The 25,887-nt window shown below is 40.3% G+C and overlaps 1 protein-coding gene across 3 annotated transcripts in view; it reads left to right on the top strand.

Moving 5' to 3' along the window:
* MAP4K5 (mitogen-activated protein kinase kinase kinase kinase 5) overlaps window positions 1-25,887 on the top strand; it is a 498,289-nt gene that overhangs the window by 176,961 nt on the left and 295,441 nt on the right. For all 3 annotated transcript variants that reach the window (XM_053697647.1, XM_053697646.1, XM_053697645.1), the window contains exons 3-5: window positions 5,768-5,858; window positions 20,575-20,639; window positions 23,899-23,954. In XM_053697647.1, the coding sequence (XP_053553622.1) occupies window positions 5,768-5,858; window positions 20,575-20,639; window positions 23,899-23,954 (212 nt within the window). The remainder of the gene's footprint in view (window positions 1-5,767; window positions 5,859-20,574; window positions 20,640-23,898; window positions 23,955-25,887) is intronic.

Raw genomic sequence — 25,887 nt, 5'->3', positions numbered from 1 at the left:
ACCTGAATTTAGAGGAAAGCGAGATAGCTCTGGAGTTAGACGAAATGCAGAGCATACTGACGCTTTAAGAGCTATGTCTGATACTGCCTCACAATATGCAGAAGCTGAAGGAGAGCTTCTTTCTGTGGGTGATGTTTCTGACTCAGGGAAGATGATGCAACCTGATTCTGATATCTCTACATTTAAATTTAAGCTTGAACACCTCGGCGTGTTACTCAGGGAGGTTTTAGCTGCTCTGAATGACTGTGATACAATTGCAGTGCCAGAGAAATTGTGTAGACTGGATAAATACTATGTAGTGCCGGTGTGCACTGATGTTTTTCCAATACCTAAAAGGTTTACAGAAATTATTACTAAGGAATGGGATAGACCAGGTGTGCCGTTCTCTCCCCCTCCTATTTTTAGAAAAATGTTTCCAATAGACGCCACCACACGGGATTTATGGCAGACAGTTCCTAAGGTGGAGGGAGAAGTTTCTACTCTAGCAAAGCGTACTACTATCCCTGTCGAGGACAGTTGGGCTTTCTTAGATCCAATGGATAAAAATTTAGAGGGTTACCTTAAGAAAATGTTTATTCAACAAGGTTTTATCCTACAGCCCCTTGCATGCATTGCTCCTGTCACTGCTGCTGCGGCGTTCTGGTTTGAGTCTCTGGAAGAGGCTTTACAGGTAGAGACTCCATTGGATGACATACTTGACAAGCTTAGAGCACTTAAGCTAGCCAATTCTTTTGTTTCTGATGCCATTGTTCATTTCACTAAACTAACGGCTAAGAATTCTGGTTTTGCTATCCAGGCGCGCAGAGCGCTATGGCTTAAATCATGGTCAGCTGACGTTACTTCAAAGTCTAAGCTGCTTAACATTCCCTTCAAGGGGCAGACCCTATTCAGGCCTGGTTTGGAGGAGATTATTGCTGATATCACTGGAGGAAAAGGTCATGCCCTTCCTCAGGATAGGTCCAAATCAAGGGCCAAACAGTCTAATTTTAGTGCCTTTTGAAACTTCAAGGCAAGTGCGGCATCAACTTCCTCTAATGCAAAACAAGAGGGAACTTTTGCTCAGTCCAAGACGGTCTGGAGACCTAACCAGACCTGGAACAAGGGTAAGCAGGCCAAAAAGCCTGCTGCTGCCTCTAAGACAGCATGAAGGAACGGCCCCTTATCCGGTAACGGATCTAGTAGGGGGCAGACTTTCGCTCTTCGCCCAGGCGTGGGCAAGAGATGTCCAGGATCCCTGGGTGTTGGAAATTATATCCCAGGGATATCTTCTGGACTTAAAGCCTTCCCCCCCAAAAGGGAGATTTCACCTTTCACAATTATCTGCAAACCAGATAAAGAGAGAGGCATTCTTACTCTGTGTACAAGACCTCCTAGTTATGGGAGTGATCCATCCAGTTCCAAAGGAGGAACAGGGACAGGGATTTTACTCAAATCTGTTTGTGGTTCCCAAAAAAAGAGGGAACCTTCAGACCAATTTTGGATCTAAAGATCTTAAACAAATTCCTCACAGTTCCATCATTCAAGATGGAGACTATTCGTACCATGGCGGTCCTAAGGCCGCGGGGCATAGCAGTGGCCCCTTATTTAAACGACATCCTGATTCAGGCGTCAAACTTCCAAATTGCCAAGTCTCATACGGACATAGTGTTGGCATTTCTGAGGTCACATGGGTGGAAGGTGAATGAGGAAAAGAGTTCTCTATCCCCCCTCACAAGAGTTTCCTTCCTAGGGACTCTGATAGATTCTGTAGAAATGAAAATTTACCTGACGGAGTCCAGGTTCTCAAAACTTTTAAATTCCTGCCGTGTTCTTCATTGCATTCCTCGCCCTTCGGTGGCTCAGTGCATGGAAGTAATCGGCTTAATGGTAGCGGCAATGGACATAGTGCCGTTTGCACGCCTACATCTCAGACCGCTGCAACTCTGCATGCTCAGTCAGTGGAATGGAGATTACACAGATTTGTCCCCTCTACTAAATCTGGATCAAGAGACCAGGGATTCTCATCTCTGGTGGCTATCTCGGGTCTATCTGTCCAAAGGTATGACCTTTCGCAGACCAGATTGGACAATTGTAACGACAGATGCCAGCCTTCTAGGTTGGGGTGCAGTCTGGAACTCCCTGAAGGCTCAGGGATCGTGGACTCAGGAGGAGTCACTCCTTCCAATAAACATTCTGGAACTAAGAGCGATATTCAATGCTCTTCAGGCTTGGCCTCAGCTAGCGACAATGAGGTTCATCAGATTTCAGTCGGACAACATCACGACTGTGGCTTACATCAACCAACAAGGGAGAACAAGGAGTTCCCTAGCGATGTTGGAAGTCTCAAAGATAATTCGCTGGGCAGAGATTCACTCTTGCCACCTATCAGCTATCCATATCCTAGGTGTAGCGAACTGGGAGGCGGATTTTCTAAGTCGACAGACTTTTCATCCGGGGGAGTGGGAACTCCATCCGGATGTGTTTGCACAATTGGTTCATCGTTGGGGCAAACCAGAACTGGATCTCATGGCGTCTCGCCAGAACGCCAAGCTTTCCTTGTTACGGATCCAGGTCCAGGGACCCCAAGGTAATGCTGATAGATGCTCTAGCAGCGCCTTGGTCCTTCAACCTGGCTTATGTGTTTCCACCGTTTCCTCTGCTCCCTCGTCTGATTGCCAAAATCAAGCAGGAGAGAGCATCAGTGATCTTGATAGCGCCTGCGTAGCCACGCAGGACTTGGTATGCAGATCTGGTGGACATGTCATCTTTTCCACCATGGACTCTGCCACTGAGATAGGACCTTCTACTTCAAGGTCCTTTCAACCATCCAAATATAATTTCTCTGAGGCTGACTGCCTGGAGATTGAACGTTTGATTTTATCAAAGCATGGTTTCTCCGAGTCAGTCATTGATACCTTAATTCAGACACGAAAGCCTGTCACCAGGAAAATATATAATAAGATATGGCGTAAATATCTTTATTGGTGTGAATTCAAGGGCTACTCATGGAGTAAGGTCAGGATTCCCAGGATATTATCTTTTCTCCAAGAAGGATTGGAGAAAGGATTGTCAGCTAGTTCCTTAAAGGGACAGATTTCTGCGCTATCTATTCTTTTGCACAAGCGTCTGGCGGATGTCCCAGACGTTCAGGCATTTTGTCAGGCTTTAGTTAGAATCAAGCCTGTGTTTAAACCTGTTGCTCCACCTTGGAGCTTAAATTTGGTTCTTAAAGTTCTTCAGGGGGTTCCGTTTGAACCTCTTCATTCCATAGATATCAAACTTTTATCTTGGAAAGTTCTTTTTTTGGTAGCTATTTCCTCGGCTCGTAGAGTTTCCGAGTTATCTGCCTTACAATGTGATTCTCCTTATCTGATCTTCCATGCAGATAAGGTAGTTCTGCATACCAAACCTCGGTTTTTACCTAAGGTGGTATCTAATAAGAATATCAATCAAGAGATTGTTGTTCCGTCTTTGTGTCCTAATCCTTCTTCAAAGAAGGAACGTCTATTACGCAATCTGGACGTGGTTCATGCTTTAAAGTTTTACTTACAAGCTACTAAAGATTTTCGTCAAACATCTGCTTTTTTTGTTGTCTACTCTGGACAGAGAAGAGGTCAAAAGGCTTCAGCAACCTCTCTTTCTTTTTGGCTAAGAAGCATAATCCGCTTAGCCTATGAGACTGCTGGCCAGCAGCCTCCCGAAAGGATTACAGCTCATTCTACTAGAGCTGTGGCTTCCACATGGGCCTTTAAAAATGAGGCTTCTGTTGAACAGATTTGCAAGGCGGCGACTTGGTCTTCGCTTCATAACTTTTCAAAATTCTACAAATTTGATACTTTTGCTTCTTCGGAGGCTATTTTTGGGAGGAAGGTTTTACAGGCAGTGGTACCTTCCGTTTAAGTACCTGCCTTGTCCCTCCCTTCATCCGTGTACTTTAGCTTTAGTATTGGTATCCCACAAGTAATGGATGATCCGTGGACTGGATACACCTTACAAGAGAAAACATAATTTATGCTTACCTGATAAATTTATTTCTCTTGTGGTGTATCCAGTCCACGGCCCGCCCTGTCATTTTAAGGCAGGTATTTTTTAATTTTAAACTACAGTCACCACTGCACCCTATGGTTTCTCCTTTCTCGTCTTGTTTCGGTCGAATGACTGGATATGGCAGTGAGGGGAGGAGCTATATAGCAGCTCTGCTGTGGGTGATCCTCTTGCAAATTCCTGTTGGGAAGGAGAATATCCCACAAGTAATGGATGATCCGTGGACTGGATACACTACAAGATAAATAAATTTATCAGGTAAGCATAAATTATGTTTTTTACATAGAGATGTTCAGGTGATATTTTCTAGTCAGCTTTTTACAGCTATGCTGCATCACTTTCAAGTGTTTAAACATTTGGGTATTATGGCCCTTTAAGATCAGGATCCGCTGTATATCCCATATGATCTTCAAGAAATAGCAGGCACTCAAAGATTAAATTCAACTCCTTTAATGTGTCACAAGAACAAAGCACATAACGTTTCGGCCCCTAACAGAGGCCTTGGTCACATGTACAAACACAACACCTTACATACCCCTAGAATAGTGTTATATACATTTATACACCCCCTAACCGTTGCCTAATTCACTGTGAGAGAACCGCGAGAATCACGCTGACTGAGTACAGCTGAACTGGGTTGAGAGGCACTGACCACCTAGATTGGTACATAAGAGATCGAGGAATCTCAGAGATCTTCTGGTCAAAACTGACCCAGTTCAAAGCTATCAAAAGGGCACCTGGTTACCACAAGGCAAGAAAGTATGCCACAGATGTGGAAACTGTACCACATGTAATGGGATGATCACAGGATCTTGGTTCCACCACCCACATCCCAACCAGTTGTTCCATATTCGCCATCGATTGACATCTACATCAGATCATGTCATTTGTCGTCATTTGCCTATGCTCCTTATATTATGTGGGTAAGACCATTACCACATTCAGAGAGAGGTTGGCAAACCATAAATCAGCTATTAGGCTGGCACTTGATAAAGGTGGATCAAACCAACCTGTGGCCCGGCATTTCCAACAGGCTGGACATGCGATCTCATCGAGGAGAACAATCTTAATAGACCATATTCCGAAATCTAGACACGGTGGTGATAGTGCCAAAGCCTTGTTAAGATTGGAATCGAGATGGATCCATAAATTGGATACAATTGCACCAAGGGGGTTGAACACCATGGTTGACTACAGCTGTTTCTATAAATAGGACTGTAGATTTCCTCTCCTCAAATAATTGATTCTACCATGTCCTTAGGGGCCGAGACGTTATGTGTTTTGTGACAAATTAAAGGTGTTGAATTTAATCTTCGAGTGCCTGCTTTTTCTTGAAGATCATATGGGATACTCCTATAGATATATATTTTTACATTGACCGTATTTTATATATATAGTTTACGCTCGAGCAGGAGTGCTAAATAGCGCTCCACTCATAATCTAGCCCTTAATAGGTAATAAAAATTAAACCTAAGAGAAGCCTCATGTTTGAATTTTGCCTAAGGCCTCACCAACTCTAGAGCCGCCTCTGCTTGTCAGCTTTTCTTTAGTAGAATACTGTGCCCAGATGTAATTAGCGTTATCAGTGCTAGTATCAATTGAATAGCTTGTTGAAATGTATTATTTTATACTATGTTAAATCATTTTACTAGCCCTAAGATATCCCTGATAGGCTATCAGCAACTAGCTACCTGGTAAAGGGCCCCTTCTATGATTTTACACTAATTGTATTTTCTTTTCACAGGTGATGATTTCTCCTTGATACAACAAGAAATCTTTATGGTGAAGGAATGCAAACACACCAATATTGTTGCTTACTTTGGCAGCTATCTCTGGTAATGTTATTTCTTATTTCTACCACTGGAAAGTAGTGCCCTCTCTGAAGTAAGCTGAGAAAAAATGATAAAAACTTTAGCCACCAACCCCCAATCAAAGACAAAATGCAGGCAAAAGTTACATTTCAGATGAATGCAGTGCCAGAGGAGGTTTTGGGGGACACAGTCTTATCTGAAAAATAGGAAGCTGGAGAGTTTGAGAGAAGAGCAGGGAGCAAATTCAACATGATAGTCAAATGAGCTGCTTAAGTTTCTAAATGCCTATATATGATTACCTTTGGCAGATCTGAAGAATATGTATGTGTGTGTATGTGTGTGTGTATATATATATATATATATATATATATATATATATATATGTGTAGAAGAAAGCGCACTCCAAGGGATCCTTAACCACGCACAAAAGTGGTAACACTTTTTTGGTCTGAGGACGGACTATATTTGTCCGAAAACGTTCACTTAATAAAAGTGCCTGGTTAAGGATCCCTTGGAGTGCGCTTTCTTCTACATGTTTATTTGCCTGCTTTGCTGCACCCAGGGCATTGGATCATTTGTTTACTTGGAGTGCAATCCTCTACTGATTTTTATATATATATATATATATATATATATATATATATATATATATATATATATATATATATATATATATATATATATATATATATGTATGATATATATATATATAATCTCACAAAAGTGAGTACACCCCTCACGTTTTTGTAAATATTTTATTATATCTTTTCATGTGACAACACTGTAGAAATGACACTTTGCTACAATGTAAAGTAGTGAGTGTACAGCCTGTATAACAGTGTAAATTTGCTGTCCCCTCAAAATAACTCAACACACAGCCATTAATATCTAAACCGTTGGCATCAAAAGTAAATACACCCCTAAGTGGAAATGTCCAAATTTGGCCCAAAGTGTCAATATTTTGTTTGGCCACCATTATTTTCCAGCACTGCCTTAACCCTCTTGGGCATGGAGTTCACTAGAGCTTCACAGGTTGTCACTGGAGTCTTCTTCCACTCCTCCATGAAGATATCACAGAGCTGGTGGGTGTTAGAGACCTTGCACTCCCCCACCATTGGATTAAAGATGCCCCACAGATGCTCAATAGGGTTTATGTCTGAAAACATGCTTGGCCAGTTAATCACCTTTAACCTCAGCTTTTTTAGCAAGGCAGTGGTCATCTTGTTGTGTTTGAGGTCATTATCGTATTGGAATACTGCCCTGCGGCCCAGTCTCCAAAGGGAGGGGATCATGCTCTGCTTCAGTATGTCACAGTACATGTTGGAAATCATGGTTCCCTCAGTGAACTGTAGCTCCCCAGTGCCTGCAGGCCCAGACATTGACACTCCCACCACCATGCTTGACTGTAGGCAAGACACACTTGTCTTTGTACTCCTCACCTGGTTGCCGCCACTCACGCTTGACACCATCTGAACCAAATAAGTTTATCTTGGTCTCATCGGACCACAGGACATGGTTCCAGTAATCCATGTCCTTAGTCTGCTTGTCTTCAGCAAACAGTTTGCAGGCTTTCTTGTGCATCATCTTTAAAAGAGGCTTCCTTCTGGGACGACAGTCATGCAGACCAATTTGTTGCAGTGTGCGGCGTATGGTCTGAGCACTGACAGGCTGACCCTCAACACCTTCAACATCTGCAGCATTGCTGGCAGCACTCATACGTCTATTTCCCAAAGACAACCTCTGGATATGACGCTAAGTATGTGCACTCAACTTCTTTGGTCAACCATGGCGAGCCTGTTCTGAGTGGAACCTTTCCTGTGAAACCGCTGTATTGTCTTGCCCACCCTGCTGCAGCTCAGTTTCAGGGTCTTTGCAATCTTCTTATAGCCTAGGTCATCTTTATGTAGAGCAACAATTCTTTTTTTTAGATCCTCAGAGAGTTATTTGCCATGATGTGCCATGTTGAGCTTCCAGTGACCAGTCTGAGAGGGTGTGAGAGCGATAATACCAAATTTAACACACCTGCTCCCCATTCACACCTGAGACCTTGTAACACTAATGAGTCACATGACACTGGGGAGGGAAAATGGCTAATTGGGGCCCAATTTGGACATTTACACATAGGGGTGTACTCACTTTTGTTGCCAACAGTTTAGATGTTAATGGCTGTGTGTTGAGTTATTTTGAGGGGACAGCAAATGTACACTGTTATACAGGCTGTACACTCACTACTTTACATTGCAGCAAAGTGTCATTTCTACAGTGTTGTCACATGAAAAGATATAATAAAATATTTACAAAAATGTGAGGGGTGTACTCACTTTTGTGAGATACTGTGTATGTGTGTATGTATATGTATGTGTGTGTGTATATATGTATATATATACACATACATATACATACATATACACACACACAGTGGATATAAAAAGTCTACACACCCCTGTTAAAATGTCAGGTTTCTGTGATGTAAAAAAATGAGACAAAGATAAACCATTTCAGAACTTTTTCACCTTTTAATGTGACCTATAAACTGTACAACTTGATTGAAAAACAAACAAACTTCTAGGTTGAGGGAAGTAAAAATAAAAAAATAAAATAATATGGTTGCATAAGTGTGCATTATAACTGGGGATGTAGCTGTGTTTAGAATTGAGCAATCACATTCAAAATCATGTTAAATAGGAGTCAGTACACACCTGCCATCATATAAAATGCCTCTGATTAACCCCAAATAAAGTTCAGCTGTTCTAGTAGGTCTTTCCTGACATTTTCTTAGTCGCAACCTACAGCAAAAGCCATGGTTCGCAGAGAGCTTCTAAAGCATCAGGGGGATCTTATTGTTAAAAGGTATCAGTCAGGAGAACGGTACAAAAGAATTTCCAAGACATTAGATATACCATGGAACACAGTGAATGCAGTCATCATCAAGTGGAGAAAATATGGCGCAACAGTGACATTACCAGGAACTGGACGTCCCTCCAAAATTGATGAAAACTGGTCTGGGAGGCTGCCAAGAGGCCTACAGCACCATAAAAGGAGCTGCAGGAATATCTGGCAAGTACTGGCTGTGTGGTACATGTGACAACAATCACCCATATTCTTCATATGTCTGGGCTATGGGGTAGAGTGGCAAGACGAAAGCCTTTTCTAACAAAAAAAAACATCCAAGCCCGGCTAAATTTTGCTAAAACACATCTGAAGTCTCCCAAAAGCAAGTCGCAAAACATGTTCTGGTTTGATGAAACCAAGATTAAACTTTTTGGCCATAATTCCAAAAGATATGTTCAGCGCAAAAACAACACGGCATATAACCAAAAGAACACCATACCCACAGTGAAGCATTTTGGTGGCAGCATCATGCTTTGGGTCTATTTTTCTTCAGATGGAACTGGGGCCTTAGTCATGGTAGAGGGCTGAAGAAAGCTGAAGATAAAGAGGAATGTCATCTTTATGCATTACAACGCCCCAAAGCATACATCCAAATCAACAAATGAATGGCTTCACCAGAAGAAGATTAAAGTTTTGGAATGACCCAGTCAGAGCCCAGACCTGAATCCTGTGCACAAGAGATGCCCGCACAAGCAGCGCCTTGAGACCCTTACGTTTGATTAGCCGCGCTTTACAAGTACCCAATACATACATACATACAATCTGACAGATTTAGAGTGTTTTTGCAAAGAAGAGTGGGCAAATCTTGCCAAGTCAAGATGTGCCATGCTGAAAAACTCATACTCAAAAAGACTGAGTGCTGTAATAAAATCAAAGGGTGCTTCAACAAAGTATTATGCAACCATATTATTTTAGTTTTTTATTTCAACTTCCCTCCACCTTAAAGATTTTAGTTTGTTTTGCAATTGAGTTGTACAGTTTATAGGTCACATTAAAGGTGGAAAATGTTCTGAAATGATTTATCTTTGTCTCATTTTTTAAAATCACAGAAACATAACATTTCAACAGGGGTGTGTAGACTTTTCATATCCACTGTATATGTGTGTATGTATATATATATATATATATATATATCCCAAAGTATAGAAAGCACTCAATGGACTTTTCAAATAAGCAAAAATGTATTCCATTTGGATGTACTTTGTCAGCATCTTGACAATTGCATTGATGAGGTGTGCATACTGTTGGAGATGAATATATACTGTGTGTGTGTGTGTGTGTGTGTGTGTGTGTATATATGGGTATATATGTGTGTATATATATATATATATATATATATATACACATACACATGCATACACATATACTTACATATACATACATACATACACACACACACACTATATATATATATATATATATATATATATATATATAATTATATATATATCTCCTCATAGCTTAAATTCTCTAATTCCCTTATTCATTTTCGTTTTGTGGCCCTTCTCTGGGAGGGGCAGCACAAAACTTAGATATGGCGCTGGTATGCATGCATATGTATCTATATACATCTATCTTTGTATATGCATGCATGTTTATGTATATATGGTTGTATGCGTTTGTATGTATATATATATATATATATATATATGTCTATGTATGCTTGTATGTGTAATTCCATGTGTGTGTGTATATATAATTATATATATATATATATATATATATATATATATATATATATATATATATATATATATATATATATATATATATATATATATATATATATATATTTCTCTTGTTAAGTGTGTTCAGTCCACGGGTCATCCATTACTTATGGGATATATTCTCCTTCCCAACAGGAAGTTGCAAGAGGATCACCCAAGCAGATCTGCTATATAGCTCCTCCCCTCACATGTCATATCCAGTCATTCTCTTGCAACCCTCAACAAAGAAGGAGGTCGCGAGAGGAGCTGGAGTTTTTACATAACTTAACTATTAACTATTCTTCAATCAAAAGTTTGTTATTTTAAATGGCACCGGAGTGTGCTGTTTTTCTATCTCAGGCAGTATTTGGAAGAAGAAACTGCCTGCGTTTTTTAATCTATGATCTTAGCAGGCGTAACTAAGATCCACTGGCTGTTCTCGACATTCTGAGGAGTGGGGTAACTTCAGACTGGGAATAGCATGCGGGGTCCTCCGCAAATGAGGTATGTGCGGTACTTTATTTTCTGGGAATGGAATTGATTAAGAAAATACTGCTGTTACCGTATGATGTAAGTACAGCCTTAAATGCAGTAGTAGCAACTGGTATCAGGCTGATAAATGTATGCGCAGTCGAGTTATATTCTAGGGACTAGAATTTGACTGAGAAAATACTGTTAACACTGAAATAATATTTAAGCCTTCTCTGCAGTGGTAGCGACTGGTAGCAGGCTTAGTGATAGCTTTGCATGACATTGAAAAATGTTGTTTTTTAATAAAACGTTTACTGGCATGTTATTCGTTTTTTGTGAGGTACTTTGGTGATAAATCGCTTTGGGCATGATTTTTTTCCACATGGCTAACATATTTTTCTGCATGGAAACTGTTATATCAGGGTTCCCACTGTTGTCATTGGAGTGGGAGGGCCCTTGTTTTAGCGCCTTGTTGCGCAGTTAAAATTATTGCACAGTCTTTCTGCTTCTTCCTCCTTGATCCAGGACGTCTCTAGAGAGCTCAGGGGTCTGCAAATTTCATTTGTGAGGGAGGTAATCAGTCACAGCAGATCTGTGACAGTGTGCTGGCTGTGATTAAAAGCGTTAAATCTTAATTGATATCTGTTTTATCCGTTTTGGGTATCGAGGGGTTAATCATCCTTTTGCTAATGGGTGCAATCCTCTGCTAATTGTACACTTCTTGTTAAGAATTGTTTAATTATATCTGTATTTTTGAAGCGCTGTAGCGTTTTTTATATTGCTTGTAAAACTTATTGAAATTGATTTCCAAGCTTGCTAGTTTCATTGCTAAGTCTGTTTTAAACATGTCTGATTGAGAGGAAACTGTTTGTTCATCATGTTCAAAAGCCAATGTGGAGCCCAATAGAACGATGTGTACCAATTGTATTGATATTGCTTTGAATAAAAGTCAATCTGTACCGATAAAGAAGCTATCACCAGACAACGAGGGGGAAGTTATGCCGCCTAACTCTCCTCACGTGTCAGTACCTGCGTCTCCCGCTCGGGAGATGCGTAGGATTGAGACACCTAGTACATCTAGGCCCTTACAAATCACTTTACATGATATAGCTAATGTTATGAAAGAAGTATTATATAATATGCCCGAATTAAGGGGCTAACACGATAGCTCTGGGTTAAGGACAGAGCGCGCTGATGACACGAGAGCCATGTCTGATACTGCGTCACAACTTGCAGAACATGAGGACGGTGAGCTTCATTCTGTCGGTGACGGTTCTGATTCGGGGAGACCGGATTCAGAAATTTCAAATTTTAAATTTAAGCTTGAGAACCTCCGTGTGTTAATAGGGGAGGTTTTAGCGGCTCTGAATGATTGCGACACGGTGGCAATTCCAGAGAAATTGTGTAGGTTGGATAGATACTATGCGGTACCGGTGTGTACTGACGTTTTTCCTATACCAAAAAGACTTACAGAGATTATCAGTAAGGAGTGGGATAGACCCGGTGTGCCTTTTTCCCCTCCCCCGATATTTAGAAAAATGTTCCCTATAGACGCCACCACACAAGACTTATGGCAGACGGTCCCTAAGGTGGAGGGAGCAGTTTCTACGTTAGCCAAGCGTACCACTATCCCGGTGGAGGATAGCTGTGCTTTCTCAGATCCAATGGATAAAAAATTAGAGGGTTATCTTAAGAAAATGTTTGTTCAACAGGGTTTTATATTGCAGCCTCTTGCATGCATTGCGCCTGTCACGGCTGCAGCGGCATTCTGGTTTGAGTCTCTGGAAGAGGCGATTCGCACAGAGCAGTTGGATTAGGCCTTGAGCAAAGTTAGAACCCTTAAGCAAGCTAATGCGTTTGTTTCAGATGCCGTAGTACATCTAACCAAACTTACGGCTAAAAATTCCGGATTCGCCATACAGGCGCGCAGAGAGCTCTGGCTTAAATCCTGGTCAGCGGATGTAACTTCCAAGTCTAAGCTACTTAACATTCCTTTCAAAGGGCAGACCTTATTCGGGCCCGGCTTGAAGGAAATTATTGCTGACATTACGGGAGGTAAGGGCCACGCCCTTCCTCAGGACAGGGCCAAACCAAAGGCCAAACAGTCTAATTTTCGTGCCTTTCGTAACTTCAAGGCAGGAGCAGCATCGACTTCCTCCGCTCCAAAACAGGAAGGAACTACTGCTCGTTACAGACAAGGTTGGAAAGGCAACCAGTCATGGAACAAGGGCAAGCAGGCCAGAAAGCCTTCTCCCGCCCCTAAGACAGCATGAAGTCAGGGCCCCCTATCCAGAGCCGGATTTAGTGGGGGGCAGACTTTCTCTCTTTGCCCAGGCTTGGGCAAGAGATGTGCAGGATCCCTGGACGTTAAAGATTATATCTCAGGGATACCTTCTGGATTTCAAATCCTCTCCTCCACAAGGGAGGTTCCATCTTTCGAGGTTATCGACAAACCTAGTAAAGAGAGAGGCATTTCTACAATGTGTACAAGACCTCTTAATGATGGGGGTGATCCACTCAGTTCCGCGATCGGAACAGGGACAAGGATTTTACTCAAATCTATTTGTGGTTCCCAAAAAAGAGGGAACCTTCAGACCAATCTTGGACTTAAAGATCTTAAACAAATTCCTAAGGGTACCATCGTTCAAGATGGAAACCATTCGAACCATCCTACCCATGATCCAAGAGGGTCAATATATGACTACGGTGGACTTAAAGGATGCTTACCTTCATATACCGATTCACAAAGATCATTATCGGTACCTGAGGTTTGCTTTTCTAGACAGGCATTACCAGTTTGTGGCTCTTCCCTTCGGGTTAGCCACGGCCCCGAGAATTTTTACGAAGGTTCTGGGCTCACTTCTGGCGGTACTAAGACCACGAGGCATAGCGGTGGCTCCGTACCTAGACGACATTCTGATACAAGCGTCAAGTTTTCAGAATGCAAAGTCTCATACAGAGATAGTTCTAGCATTTCTGAGGTCGCATGGGTGGAAAGTGAACGTGGAAAAGAGTTCTCTGTTACCACTCACACGGGTTCCTTTTCTAGGGACTCTTATAGATTCTGTAGAGATGAAGATTTACCTGACGGAGTCCAGGTTATCAAAGATTCTCAATGCTTGCCGTGTCCTTCATTCCATTCCAAGCCCATCGGTAGCTCAGTTCATGGAGGTAATCGGCTTAATGGTAGCGGCAATGGACATAGTGCCATTTGCGCGCCTGCATCTCAGACCGCTGCAACTATGCATGCTCAGTCAATGGAACGGGGATTACTCAGATCTGTCCCCTTTGCTAAATCTGGACCAGGAGACCAGAGATTCGCTTCTCTGGTGGTTGTCACCGGTTCATCTGTCCAAAGGAATGACATTTCGCAGGCCAGATTGGACGATTGTAACAACGGATGCCAGCCTTCTAGGCTGGGGAGCAGTCTGGAATTCCCTGAAGGCTCAGGGATCGTGGACTCAGGAGGAGAAACTCCTCCCAATAAACATTCTAGAATTAAGAGCAATATTCAATGCTCTTCTGGCTTGGCCTCAGTTAGCAAAGCTGAGGTTCATCAGATTTCAGTCGGACAATATCACGACTGTGGCTTGCATCAATCATCAAGGGGGAACCAGGAGTTCCCTAGCGATGTTGGAAGTCTTGAAGATAATTCGCTGGGCAGAGTCTCACTCTTGCCACCTGTCAGCGATTCACATCCCAGGCGTAGAGAACTGGGAGGCAGATTTCCTAAGTCGCCAGACTTTTCATCCGGGAGAGTGGGAACTTCACCCGGAGGTTTTTGCTCAACTGATTCGTCGTTGGGGCAAACCGGATCTGGATCTCATGGCATCTCGCCAGAACGCGAAGCTTCCTTGTTACGGATCCAGGTCCAGGGACCCGGGAGCGGTGCTGGTAGATGCATTAGCAGCCCCTTGGGTTTTCAACATAGCTTATGTGTTTCCACCGTTTCCGTTGCTACCTCGGCTGATTGCCAGGATCAAACAGGAGAGGGCATCGGTAATTCTGATAGCGCCTGCGTGGCCACGCAGGACCTGGTATGCAGACCTAGTGGACATGTCGTCCTGTCCACCATGGTCTCTTCCTCTGAGGCAGGACCTTCTAATTCAGGGTCCTTTCAACCATCCAAACCTAATTTCTCTGAGGCTGACTGCCTGGAAATTGAACGCTTGATTCTATCAAAGCGTGGGTTTTCGGATTCGGTTATTGATACATTAATACAGGCTCGGAAACCTGTGACAAGAAAAATTTACCATAAGATATGGCGTAAATATTTATATTGGTGCGAATCCAAGAGTTACTCATGGAGTAAGGTTAGAATTCCTAGGATATTAGCTTTTCTACAAGAGGGTTTGGAGAAGGGTTTATCCGCTAGTTCGCTAAAGGGACAGATTTCAGCTCTGTCCATTCTTTTACACAAACGTCTGGCGGAGCATCCAGACGTCCAGGCCTTTTGTCAGGCTTTGGCTAGAATTAAGCCTGTGTTTAAAGCTGTTGCTCCTCCGTGGAGCTTAAACTTGGTTCTTAAAGTTCTTCAGGGTGTTCCGTTTGAACCCCTTCATTCCATTGATATTAAGCTTTTATCTTGGAAAGTTTTGTTTTTGATGGCTATTTCCTCGGCTCGAAGAGTCTCTGAGTTATCTTCCTTACATTGTGATTCTCCTTATCTGATCTTTCATTCAGATAAGGTAGTTCTGCGTACTAAACCTTGGGTTTTTACCTAAGGTTGTTTCTAACAGGAATATCAATCAAGAGATTGTTGTTCCATCATTATGTCCTAATCCTTCTTCAAAGAAGGAACGTCTTTTGCATAATCTAGACGTGGTCCGTGCTCTGAAGTTCTACTTACAGGCAACTAAAGATTTTAGACAAACTTCTTCTCTGTTTGTCGTTTACTCTGGACAGAGGAGAGGTGAAAAGGCTTCGGCTACCTCTCTCTCTTTTTGGCTTCGTAGCATAATACGTTTAGCCTATGAGACTGCTGGACAGCAGCCTCCTGAAAGAATTACAGCTCATTCCACTAGAGCTGTGGCTTCCACCTGGGCCTTTAAGAATGAGGCCTCTGTTGAACAGATTTGCAAGGCTGCAACTTGGTCTTCACTTCATACTTTTTCCAAATTTTACAAATTTGACACTTTCGCTTCTTCGGAGGCTGGTTTTGGGAGAAAGGTTCTACAGGCAGTGGTTCCTTCTGTTTAATCCTGCCTTGTCCCTCCCATCATCCGTGTACTTAGCTTTGGTATTGGTATCCCATAAGTAATGGATGACCCGTGGACTGAACACACTTAACAAGAGAAAACATAATTTATGCTTACCTGATAAATTTATTTCTCTTGTAGTGTGTTCAGTCCACGGCCCGCCCTGTCTTTTTTTAAGGCAGGTTCTAAATTTTAAAATTATAACTCCAGTCACCACTGCAGCTTATAGTTTCTCCTTTCTCGTCTTGTTTCGGTCGAATGACTGGATATGACATGTGAGGGGAGGAGCTATATAGCAGCTCTGCTTGGGTGATCCTCTTGCAACTTCCTGTTTGGAAGGAGAATATATCCCATAAGTAATGGATGACCCGTGGACTGAACACACTACAAGAGAAATAAATTTATCAGGTAAGCATAAATTATGTTATATATATATATATATATATATAGAGAGAGAGAGAGATCAGTGTGGAAGAAGGGCACTCTCAGGATTTGTATAGAGAAGAATATTTTCTTTTCTTTATTCTTAGAACATTAATACATGGTCGACGTTTCGGCCCTCAGTTGGGCCTTCATCAGGACAGGTATGATCTGAAATACAAACATATAGACAAATACTAGAAACATAGAACAATAGAAACAACACGCAACAAGTCACAGACTACCTATATCACCATCACCAATAAAATTAAAAAACAGACTGTGCAGTCTGAAATGGGAATTATCCAACCTTCAACAAAGGATACCCAAAGAACAAACCAAGGACATGCAGGATAAAGATGCAAAAGCAGATACAAATAATATGTTACAGTGAAGATAAGAAGAATAACAATGACTGTATAGACTATGCCGTCTGAGATCGTACAACTTTCAACAAAGGATACCAAAGAACAACTTTCAACTAAGGATACCAAAGAACAAACCGTGGGCATACAGGACAAAAATGCAAAAGAAAATAGTATTGTAGGATATAGATAACATCAATAACAACGAAGGCCAGAGACCATAAGATAAAGAAATGCCAAACATAAATTTACTATGCATCAGTATGTATACCAAAGCAAAGTGGTATACCCCGCTCAACAGTCTCATGTGAGAATATTTGTAGCAAAACTGGATAAATGCAAACAGACGTAAGATAAGACCCAGACAAGGACTTAGCAAAAGTGAAAAGTATATACTTAACATAAAAAGTAAATAGAGTTACGATCCAACACATAAAACAAAAACAATGGCAGATGCGTGGAACGCCTGCTATGTGCTTACCGAAACACGTAAAACAGATAATGGCAGGGCGCAAAGCTTAATCAAAATGTAAAAATTGTGTGTATAGAAACTTAGCAATAGATAATAGCCAAAGCGGTACTACGGATAAAAGAAGAACCAAGTCACACATAGTAGGGTCTCAAGATGAAACGATAAAAACAAGCGAGAGAGTATAGCAGTTATAAGGGAGTCAGTATACAAACAGCACCAAACTACATTTAGCCCAATGGTGTGCGGAACATGCTAAAAGCCCATAGCAATATATATAACCTGTCAAGCTGATGTGAATCAAGAAATAGCACAAGTCAGAGCCTTATGGCTCAAAGTAAATGAGCTAAAAACAGCATTAAAATACCTTTAAACTGCCGAGTGGCAGTAATCATAGATCCAAACAGGCGAGTGAAGGTAGATACCGGGTACCGTAGACGCAATGAGTCCCTGATAGGGTGAGACCAGCCAACACCTCCCGTAGCTATGGCAACCAGTCAGTTGTTTACACCATTGTAAAACACCTAATAACCCATATTGCAGGGGAGCGGGATACAGCTACCCGTGATGTAAAAAAGAAAACACATTGTCAACATACAAAGGCAGATGGCTCAAAAAACAAACCTTTACGAGAATTAAAGTATCACACCATATCCAGCCCAACACACGCCCAACAGCCGCAAATAGGACCACCGCCACCAACTGAACTCACATACCCATACCAGAGCGCTGGGTGTGTATATGTCAAAGAAGAACATGGTATACTAGCACAACGAGGGTGCTGCAGATAGCATGGTTCAGTTATAAACCGCGATTAAGGCCAGTATAGACACAGTGATTTAAACACACAACGAGCGGTATGACCTAGAAGGGCACTCTCGGCAATACTAATATAAAGCCATCAGATGCAGTGTCTATAATGAAAACAGAATGTTCAAGGGCAAGGGGCCACACAACTAAACTTAGGTGTGGAAGCCCAGGTAGTCAGATACATATATGATACAAGACAGACCCAGTAGGAGATGTCTAAAGGGGACCATAAAAAATCCAAGGTAAAGAACATACACTGGAAACAAAGTAGTGAGGGCCACGTATGGCACATGTAATCAAATACGAGTAGCCCAGCAAAGAATGTCATCTATATATACATCCAAAGTGTGTACCTCACATTTGAGGGAGACAGAGACAACTGCCCGAGCAGGCTGCAAAATACTTTGAACTTAAATAGGAAAGCCCCTGTTTGGTGCCTAACTCAGAAAATTAGTACGCCAGCAGACGATAATGTATACATATAAGACAAAGATAAAATATGTCTAGCATGCTCCGGGGAATAACCAGGATGGTGATATGCTGCCCATACTCCAAAGGTTCACACAGACACCAACAGAAAGAGAGATAGCATAGGGTCAATCATATAATTAGATGAAATAGAGTGAACAGAACGCAACCCTAAAAATATGAAAAATACACAGAAGCAGAGTACAAGAAAACAATAAATACAGAATATACATCAAATAAGCCATGAGCCAATTTTGAGATAGTGATGGTGAAAGAACATTGTCCCCTATTTAAGGCGGTACCCGGTATCTACCTTCACTCGCCTGTTTGGATCTATGATTACTGCCACTCGGCAGTTTAAAGGTATTTTAATGCTGTTTTTAGCTCATTTACTTTGAGCCATAAGGCTCTGACTTGTGCTATTTCTTGATTCACATCAGCTTGACAGGTTATATATATATTGCTATGGGCTTTTAGCATGTTCCGCACACCATTGGGCTAAATGTAGTTTGGTGCTGTTTGTATACTGACTCCCTTATAACTGCTATACACTCTTGCTTGTTTTATCGTTTCATTTTGAGGCCCTACTATGTGTGACTTGGTTCTTCTTTTATCTGTAGTATCGCTTTGGCTATTATCTATTGCTAAGTTTCTATACACACAATGTTTACATTTTGATTAAGCTTTGCGCCCTGCCATTATCTGTTTTACGTGCTTCGGTAAGTACATAGCAGGCGTTCCACGCATCTGCCATTGTTTTTGTTTTTTTCTTGTTTTATGTGTTGGATCGTAACTCTATTTACTTTTTATGTTAAGTATATACTTTTCACTTTTGCTTAGTCCTTGTCTGGGTCTTACCTTACGTTTGTGTTTGTATTTATCCAGTTTTGCTACAAATATTCTCACATGAGACTGTTGAGCGGGGTATACCACTTTGGTATACATACTGATACATAGTATATTTATGTTTGGCATTTCTTTCTCTTATGGACTTTGGCCTTCGTTGTTATTGATGTTATCTGTATCCTAGAACACTATTTTATTTTGCATTTTTGTCCTGTATGCCCACGGTTTGTTCTTTGGTATCCTTAGTTGAAAGTTGTTCTTTGGTATCCTTTGTTGAAAGTTGTACGATCTCAGACGGCATAGTCTATACAGTCGTTGTTATTCTTGTTATCTTCACTGTAACATTATTTGTATCTACTTTTGCATCTTTATCCTGCATGTCCTTGGCTTGTTCTTTGGGTATCCTTTGTTGATGGTTGGATAATTCCCATTTCAGACTGCACAGTCTGTTTTTTAATTTTATTGGTGATGGTGATATAGGTAGTCTGTGACTTGTTGCGTGTTGTTTCTATTGTTCTATGTTTCTAGTATTTGTCTATATGTTTGTCTTTCAGATCATACCTGTCCTGATGAAGGCCCAACTGAGGGCCGAAACATCGACCATGTATTAATGTTCTAAGAATAAAGACAAGAAAATATTCTTCTCTATACAAATCCTGAGAGTGCCCTTCTTCCACACTGATCTCTATAATTATCTCATAAGGATTGCACCCAGGTCGTGGCTGCTCCACCTGGTTGGAGTGCTGGGCTACATGCTATTTGACTTTTGAGATATATATATATATATCTATATATATATATATATATATATATATATATATATATATATATATTTTTGTGTGTATGTATGTATATATTTATGTATGTATTTGTGTGTGTATGTGTGTGTGTGTGTGTGTGATATATATATATATATATATTTCCTCCATCTTCCAGCAGAAAGCAAGTTGAAATTTTTTAAGAGATATCTATGTCATTACTTAGTTTTTCTAAAATCACAAGCTTCAGTAAGATTCTATAAACATGTACTACATTTTATGCATTTTGGACCATGATAAATTGAGTAACCCTAAATGCTTTGTGTTTGTTTGTTAGCCGGGAGAAGCTGTGGATCTGTATGGAGTTCTGCGGCGGGGGCTCACTCCAGGACATCTACCATGGTACAAACCCACCTCCCTGCTCACAGTAGGAAACATAATGACACATAGATGAAAGAACATTTCTGTAGCTTGTCCTGTCGTATGTTTTAGAGAAGCTGACTCTTCACTAATAGTTTTCTCAGATCCTCTCCTTCAGTCAGATATTATGCATCATTCTGACCATACTGCAACACTTCTGCAATCTGCAGCACATGCCAAAGATTTAAAGGGGCAGTGCCCCCTCATGGTTTAATAAGAGGCATTTTTAATGTATTTGTTTAAAGACAGAACATGCAATTAAAAAAAAAATACTTTCTCCTTGTATGATTTGTTGAAGAGTATCCCTACTTAATTCACGAGTGTGCATGTCTTGAGAGATATAGTGTCAGTATTTGCAACAACGTAAAACACTGCTGCCATATAGTGTTTAAGAAATGCCCTTTTTTGAATGAATAATAATAATAAAAAAATCTTGTTCTGCCCTGTTGCAGGTGTATAGACAAGTACTCAGCCAGTTTGACTGAGCTACCTATGCTGCATTAGAGATTGTAAAAAGAGCCTAGACTGTTGATGTGACCTTACAACTTGTAACAGAGAAGCTGTAGCGTATTGTGTGGTCACTTCTTGCCCTGTTCAGATGTTTTTATCAGATATTCTGGCATTCTGACCTGTTTGCTGATGGCTCTGATGATGTGTTATCACAACACTTAAAACTTTATTTAAAATAAAAAAGACATAAGGTTGGACAATCACCTACTGATTTTGAAATGTTAGGTTTTATTCTAAAATTAGCTCTGCTAAAAAAAAAAGAGAAATGTAGGTCTGATAAATTGTTGGTTATAGCATCTTTACATAAGCTTTTCCTGTCTGGGGTTAAATTGCGTAACACTGAAAAGAATGTTTAATATCATATTTTAAAATAATCTTAATGCTTCCTTGTACAGAGCCCTATATCCAGCTTCCTACTTTAAGCTCCAGAGCCAATTGGCACAGAAAGTTAGTCATTTGCAATGTGATGATACATCTCTATCTATATATTCCAATGTACAGTATGCAAGTAGAAAGCTCTCACCGAGTCTTCAACAGCAATAAATCTTAGTTTATTTAAACATAGTGATGTTTCAGGGGTATTAGCCCCGTCCTCAGACCAAAAATATAACACATTACATACCTCTCCCTTTATACGCCATCACCGTAACACTTTAGCCGCGAAACGGAAGTCCTTCTGCGTCATTGCCGCACCAGTGCGCAGACCCAGCTGTTGCCGTGGTTACCGGACACGGCGTGACTAAAAACAAGACAGGGAATAGTATTTACAAACATAGAATATTACGATCTAACCTGATCGCTATGTACTTATAATATCATCAGCTCTAAACTTAAATGCAGAATACAAGGAACAATGTTACAAAGCCTATCATCGTAAGCGGTCATAGATAGAAAAAATAATAAATGAAACAAAATGTGCAGTAAATTAAACCTATCTGAACTTAATAGCATAGCTACAAATTAGGCAGAAAATATTGGGACAAAAGTCAAAATAAAATAAAACAAAAATAAATAAATACAAAGATAAATACAAAACACATAGAGCATCCTAACTTCATAATCCATCAAATAGCCCATCATAGTAGGTTTATGATGTTGTCTTGATTGATGTTCAGACACTAACATTCATTTTCATTAGCCTGTCTTAACCAATATCTATATATAATATATTTTCCATTTTACCAGAGTTTGATGAAGCCAAGACCAAATAAAAGTATTATCTTTGCATGAAACAGGCTAGTAACACACTGATGTCCTATAATAGTTTCTTGTATGTGTAAGTTTTAATATACTGCGCTACCTTACACTAATGGAATGTGCTTCTTCGTGTTTTGTTTCTCAGTAGCGCATGAGGAAGCAAGGACTTATGTAGTTGGATGCTTATCTGTATGTTTATTTTCAATACATTTAGGTTAGTGGACAAAAGTGGTTTTAGCTGCAAGAATTTAACAGAGGCTCACTTTATCTTACATTTTACCTTCATTGTTGTTTTTTTTTTTTTTTTTAGAGAATATGTAAGAATTTCTTCCTTGTCCCGAGCTGCACTATTGTATGTCTGTATATCTGAACCCTTTAAAACTGTATAGGAAGTGCTGTATATCTCTAGAATATAGTCAGAGCTCTGTAGGTCTGGCAGTCTTACTTCTTATACAGTGCCAGAAGAGAAAGGCTTGTAGGAAGGCAGCAGTAGTGTTCTTGCAAAGTATGGTTTGACAATTCTTTCCAGTGTCAGATTGGGTTAAAGATCTTGCCATACAAATAATGTTGCATCCTGGTTAAAGGGATAGAAATGTAAAAAATAAAATGTGTTTGGGTGTATTTAAACTTTACTGTACTTCTATTAGCAAAAATGCTTCTAGTAAAAGTTTTAGTTTTTCTGCAGCATACACGCACATCCTGTGAGGGCCCATGCACCAATATTTAAACACCAAACCTTCTCAGAGAGCTGGCAGTGGTGTGTATTGCTCCTGAAGATGTAATTTGTGTCATACGAGCCACTGCTGACTCTCTGAGAAAGTGAAGTGTCTGTATACTGGTGCACGGCCCTCACAGGATATGTGCGTATGCTGCAGAGAAACAGTGATAACATTTACTAGAAGTATTTTTGCTAATGGATGTATATTGCAAAATGCTTATTTCAAACTGAAATGCCACAATGCACATTTAAATTTTGACCTTTCTATCCTTTAAAGGAACTTAAATTACATGGTCTGATTTGTTAGTTAATTTTTTTTTTGCAATAATGGCCTTGTTAATTGTGTTTATCCTCTAACAAGACTAAAACACACAAGTAAAGTCCCACTTGGGAGCCACAGTCTTTGGACGGTATGTGCAAATGCCTGTCCTTGATTGGTTGACACAATTCCTGCTTAGGTGCTGCAATACTTGTGGCTACTGTGTGGGGCTTTACCTATGTAGGATATAATATTTAACTCTTTAAATAGGATGCACCTTTAAAACTAAATGTATAAATATAACCAATAAAATAATCCATTACACATTAGCAAAAAAATAAGTGCAGCTCATTAAGGAAAAGTGCAGAACTCTATTTGTGTGGAAACTATTCTCACATATACATAATCCTTTGTAGCTTGAAATCTGGCTATTTGAAACTCCAAAATGAATTAGACTTTCCATCTTTCAAATAACTGCTTAGTTAGCTGTTTGTATGTTGTGGTTTCTGTTGTATGAATCAAATTATATATATTTATATATATTCTTTTCTTTTCAGTAACCGGTCCTTTGTCAGAACCCCAGATAGCCTATATGTGCCGAGAAACGTTGCAGGTACCAAACTTCCTCCAGTTAATGCACCACAACACTTGTTCCTATCCTTCCTTCTTTACAGGAGTTAGCTCCTGTTGTATTGGCAATCGCTCCTATTTCACTGGGGAACTTTTGTATAAAATGTATCAAATGTTATATTTGCTACCTCTTTGTACAAAAATGTACCATAGTTTAATTTCATAATTTACCATATGTGCAGGTACTCATATACAATTGGCAGTCTTTCTCTTTTTTTTTTTCTTTCATGTTTTCTTTCTTGAATGGCTTATGAAATGTAAACAGACAGGAAACACCTTGTAATTACAAGGCCATTGTGTTGGTATAGAATAAAAAATCAGCCATTTTTAAACAGATTAACTTTTCTTTCATGTAATTAGCAAGAGTCCATGAGCTAGTGACGTATGGGATATACATTCCTACCAGGAGGGGCAAAGTTTCCCAAACCTCAAAATGCCTATAAATACACCCCTCACCACACCCACAAATCAGTTTTTACAAACTTTGCCTCCCATGGAGGTGGTGAAGTAAGTTTGTGCTAGATTCTTCGTTGATATGCGCTTCGCAGCAGGCTGGAGCCCGGTTTTCCTCTCAGTGTGCAGTGAATGTCAGAGGGATGTGAAGAGAGTATTGCCTATTTGAATTCAATGATCTCCTTCTACGGGGTCTATTTCATAGGTTCTCTGTTATCGGTCGTAGAGATTCATCTCTTACCTCCCTTTTCAGATCGACGATATACTCTTATATATACCATTACCTCTACTGATTCTCGTTTCAGTACTGGTTTGGCTTTCTACTACATGTAGATGAGTGTCCTGGGGTAAGTAAGTCTTATTTTTGTGACACTCTAAGCTATGGTTGGGCACTTTTATATAAAGTTCTAAATATATGTGTTTAAACATTTATTTGCCTTGATTCAGGATGTTCAACATTCCTTATTTCAGACAGTCAGTTTCATTATTGGGATAATGCATATGAATAATCATTTTTTCTTACCTTTAAATTTGATTTTTTTTCCTGTGGGCTTTTCAGACTCGCGGGAGCTGAAAATGCTTCTTTTTATTGCGTCATTTTTGGCGCAGACTTTTTTGGCGGAAAAAATTTCTTTGTCATTTCCGGCGTCATACTTGTCGCCGGAAGTTGAGTAATTTTTTTGACGTTTTTGCGTCAAAAATGTCGGCGTCACCGGATGTGGTGTCATTTCTCTTGTAAGGTGTATCCAGTCCACGGATCATCCATTACTTGTGGGATATTCTCATTCCCAACAGGAAGTTGCAAGAGGACACCCACAGCAGAGCTGTAATATAGCTCCTCCCCTAACTGTCATAGCCAGTCATTCTCTTGCAACTCTCAACAAGCTAGGACGTTGTAGGAGAGAGTGGTTAAATATAGCTAGTTTATTTTCTTCAATCAAAAGTTTGTTATTTTTAAATAGTACCGGAGTTGTGCTATTTTATCTCAGGCAGTAAATAGAAGAAGAATCTGCCTGAGGTTTCTATGATCTTAGCAGGTTGTAACTAAGATCCATTGCTATTCTCACATATGTCTGAGGGGATTACACAGATGAGGTAACTTCAGCGAGAGAATGGCGTGCAGTTTATTCTGCTATCAGGTATGTGCAGTTATAATTTTTTCTAGAGATGGAAAACACTAGAAAATGCTGCTGATACCGGATTAATGTAAGTTAAGCCTGAATACAGTGATTTAATAACGACTGGTATCATGCTTACTCCCAGGGGTAATACCCTTATGATATTTACAATATAAAATGTTTGTTGGCATGTTTAATCGTTTTTATATATGCTTTGGTGATAAAACTTTATTGGGGCCTAGTTTTTTCCACATGGCTGGCTTAAATTTTGACTAGAAACAATTTCCACTGTTGTAGTATAAAAGTTACAGTTGGTGCAGTTAAAATTACAAACTGTGACATCCA

Source organism: Bombina bombina, chromosome 1 (genome assembly GCF_027579735.1).
Source record: "Bombina bombina isolate aBomBom1 chromosome 1, aBomBom1.pri, whole genome shotgun sequence".
Lineage (NCBI taxonomy): Eukaryota > Metazoa > Chordata > Amphibia > Anura > Bombinatoridae > Bombina > Bombina bombina.
Note: the sequence above shows the minus strand (reverse complement) of the source record. Positions and strands in the feature narration are given on the sequence as shown.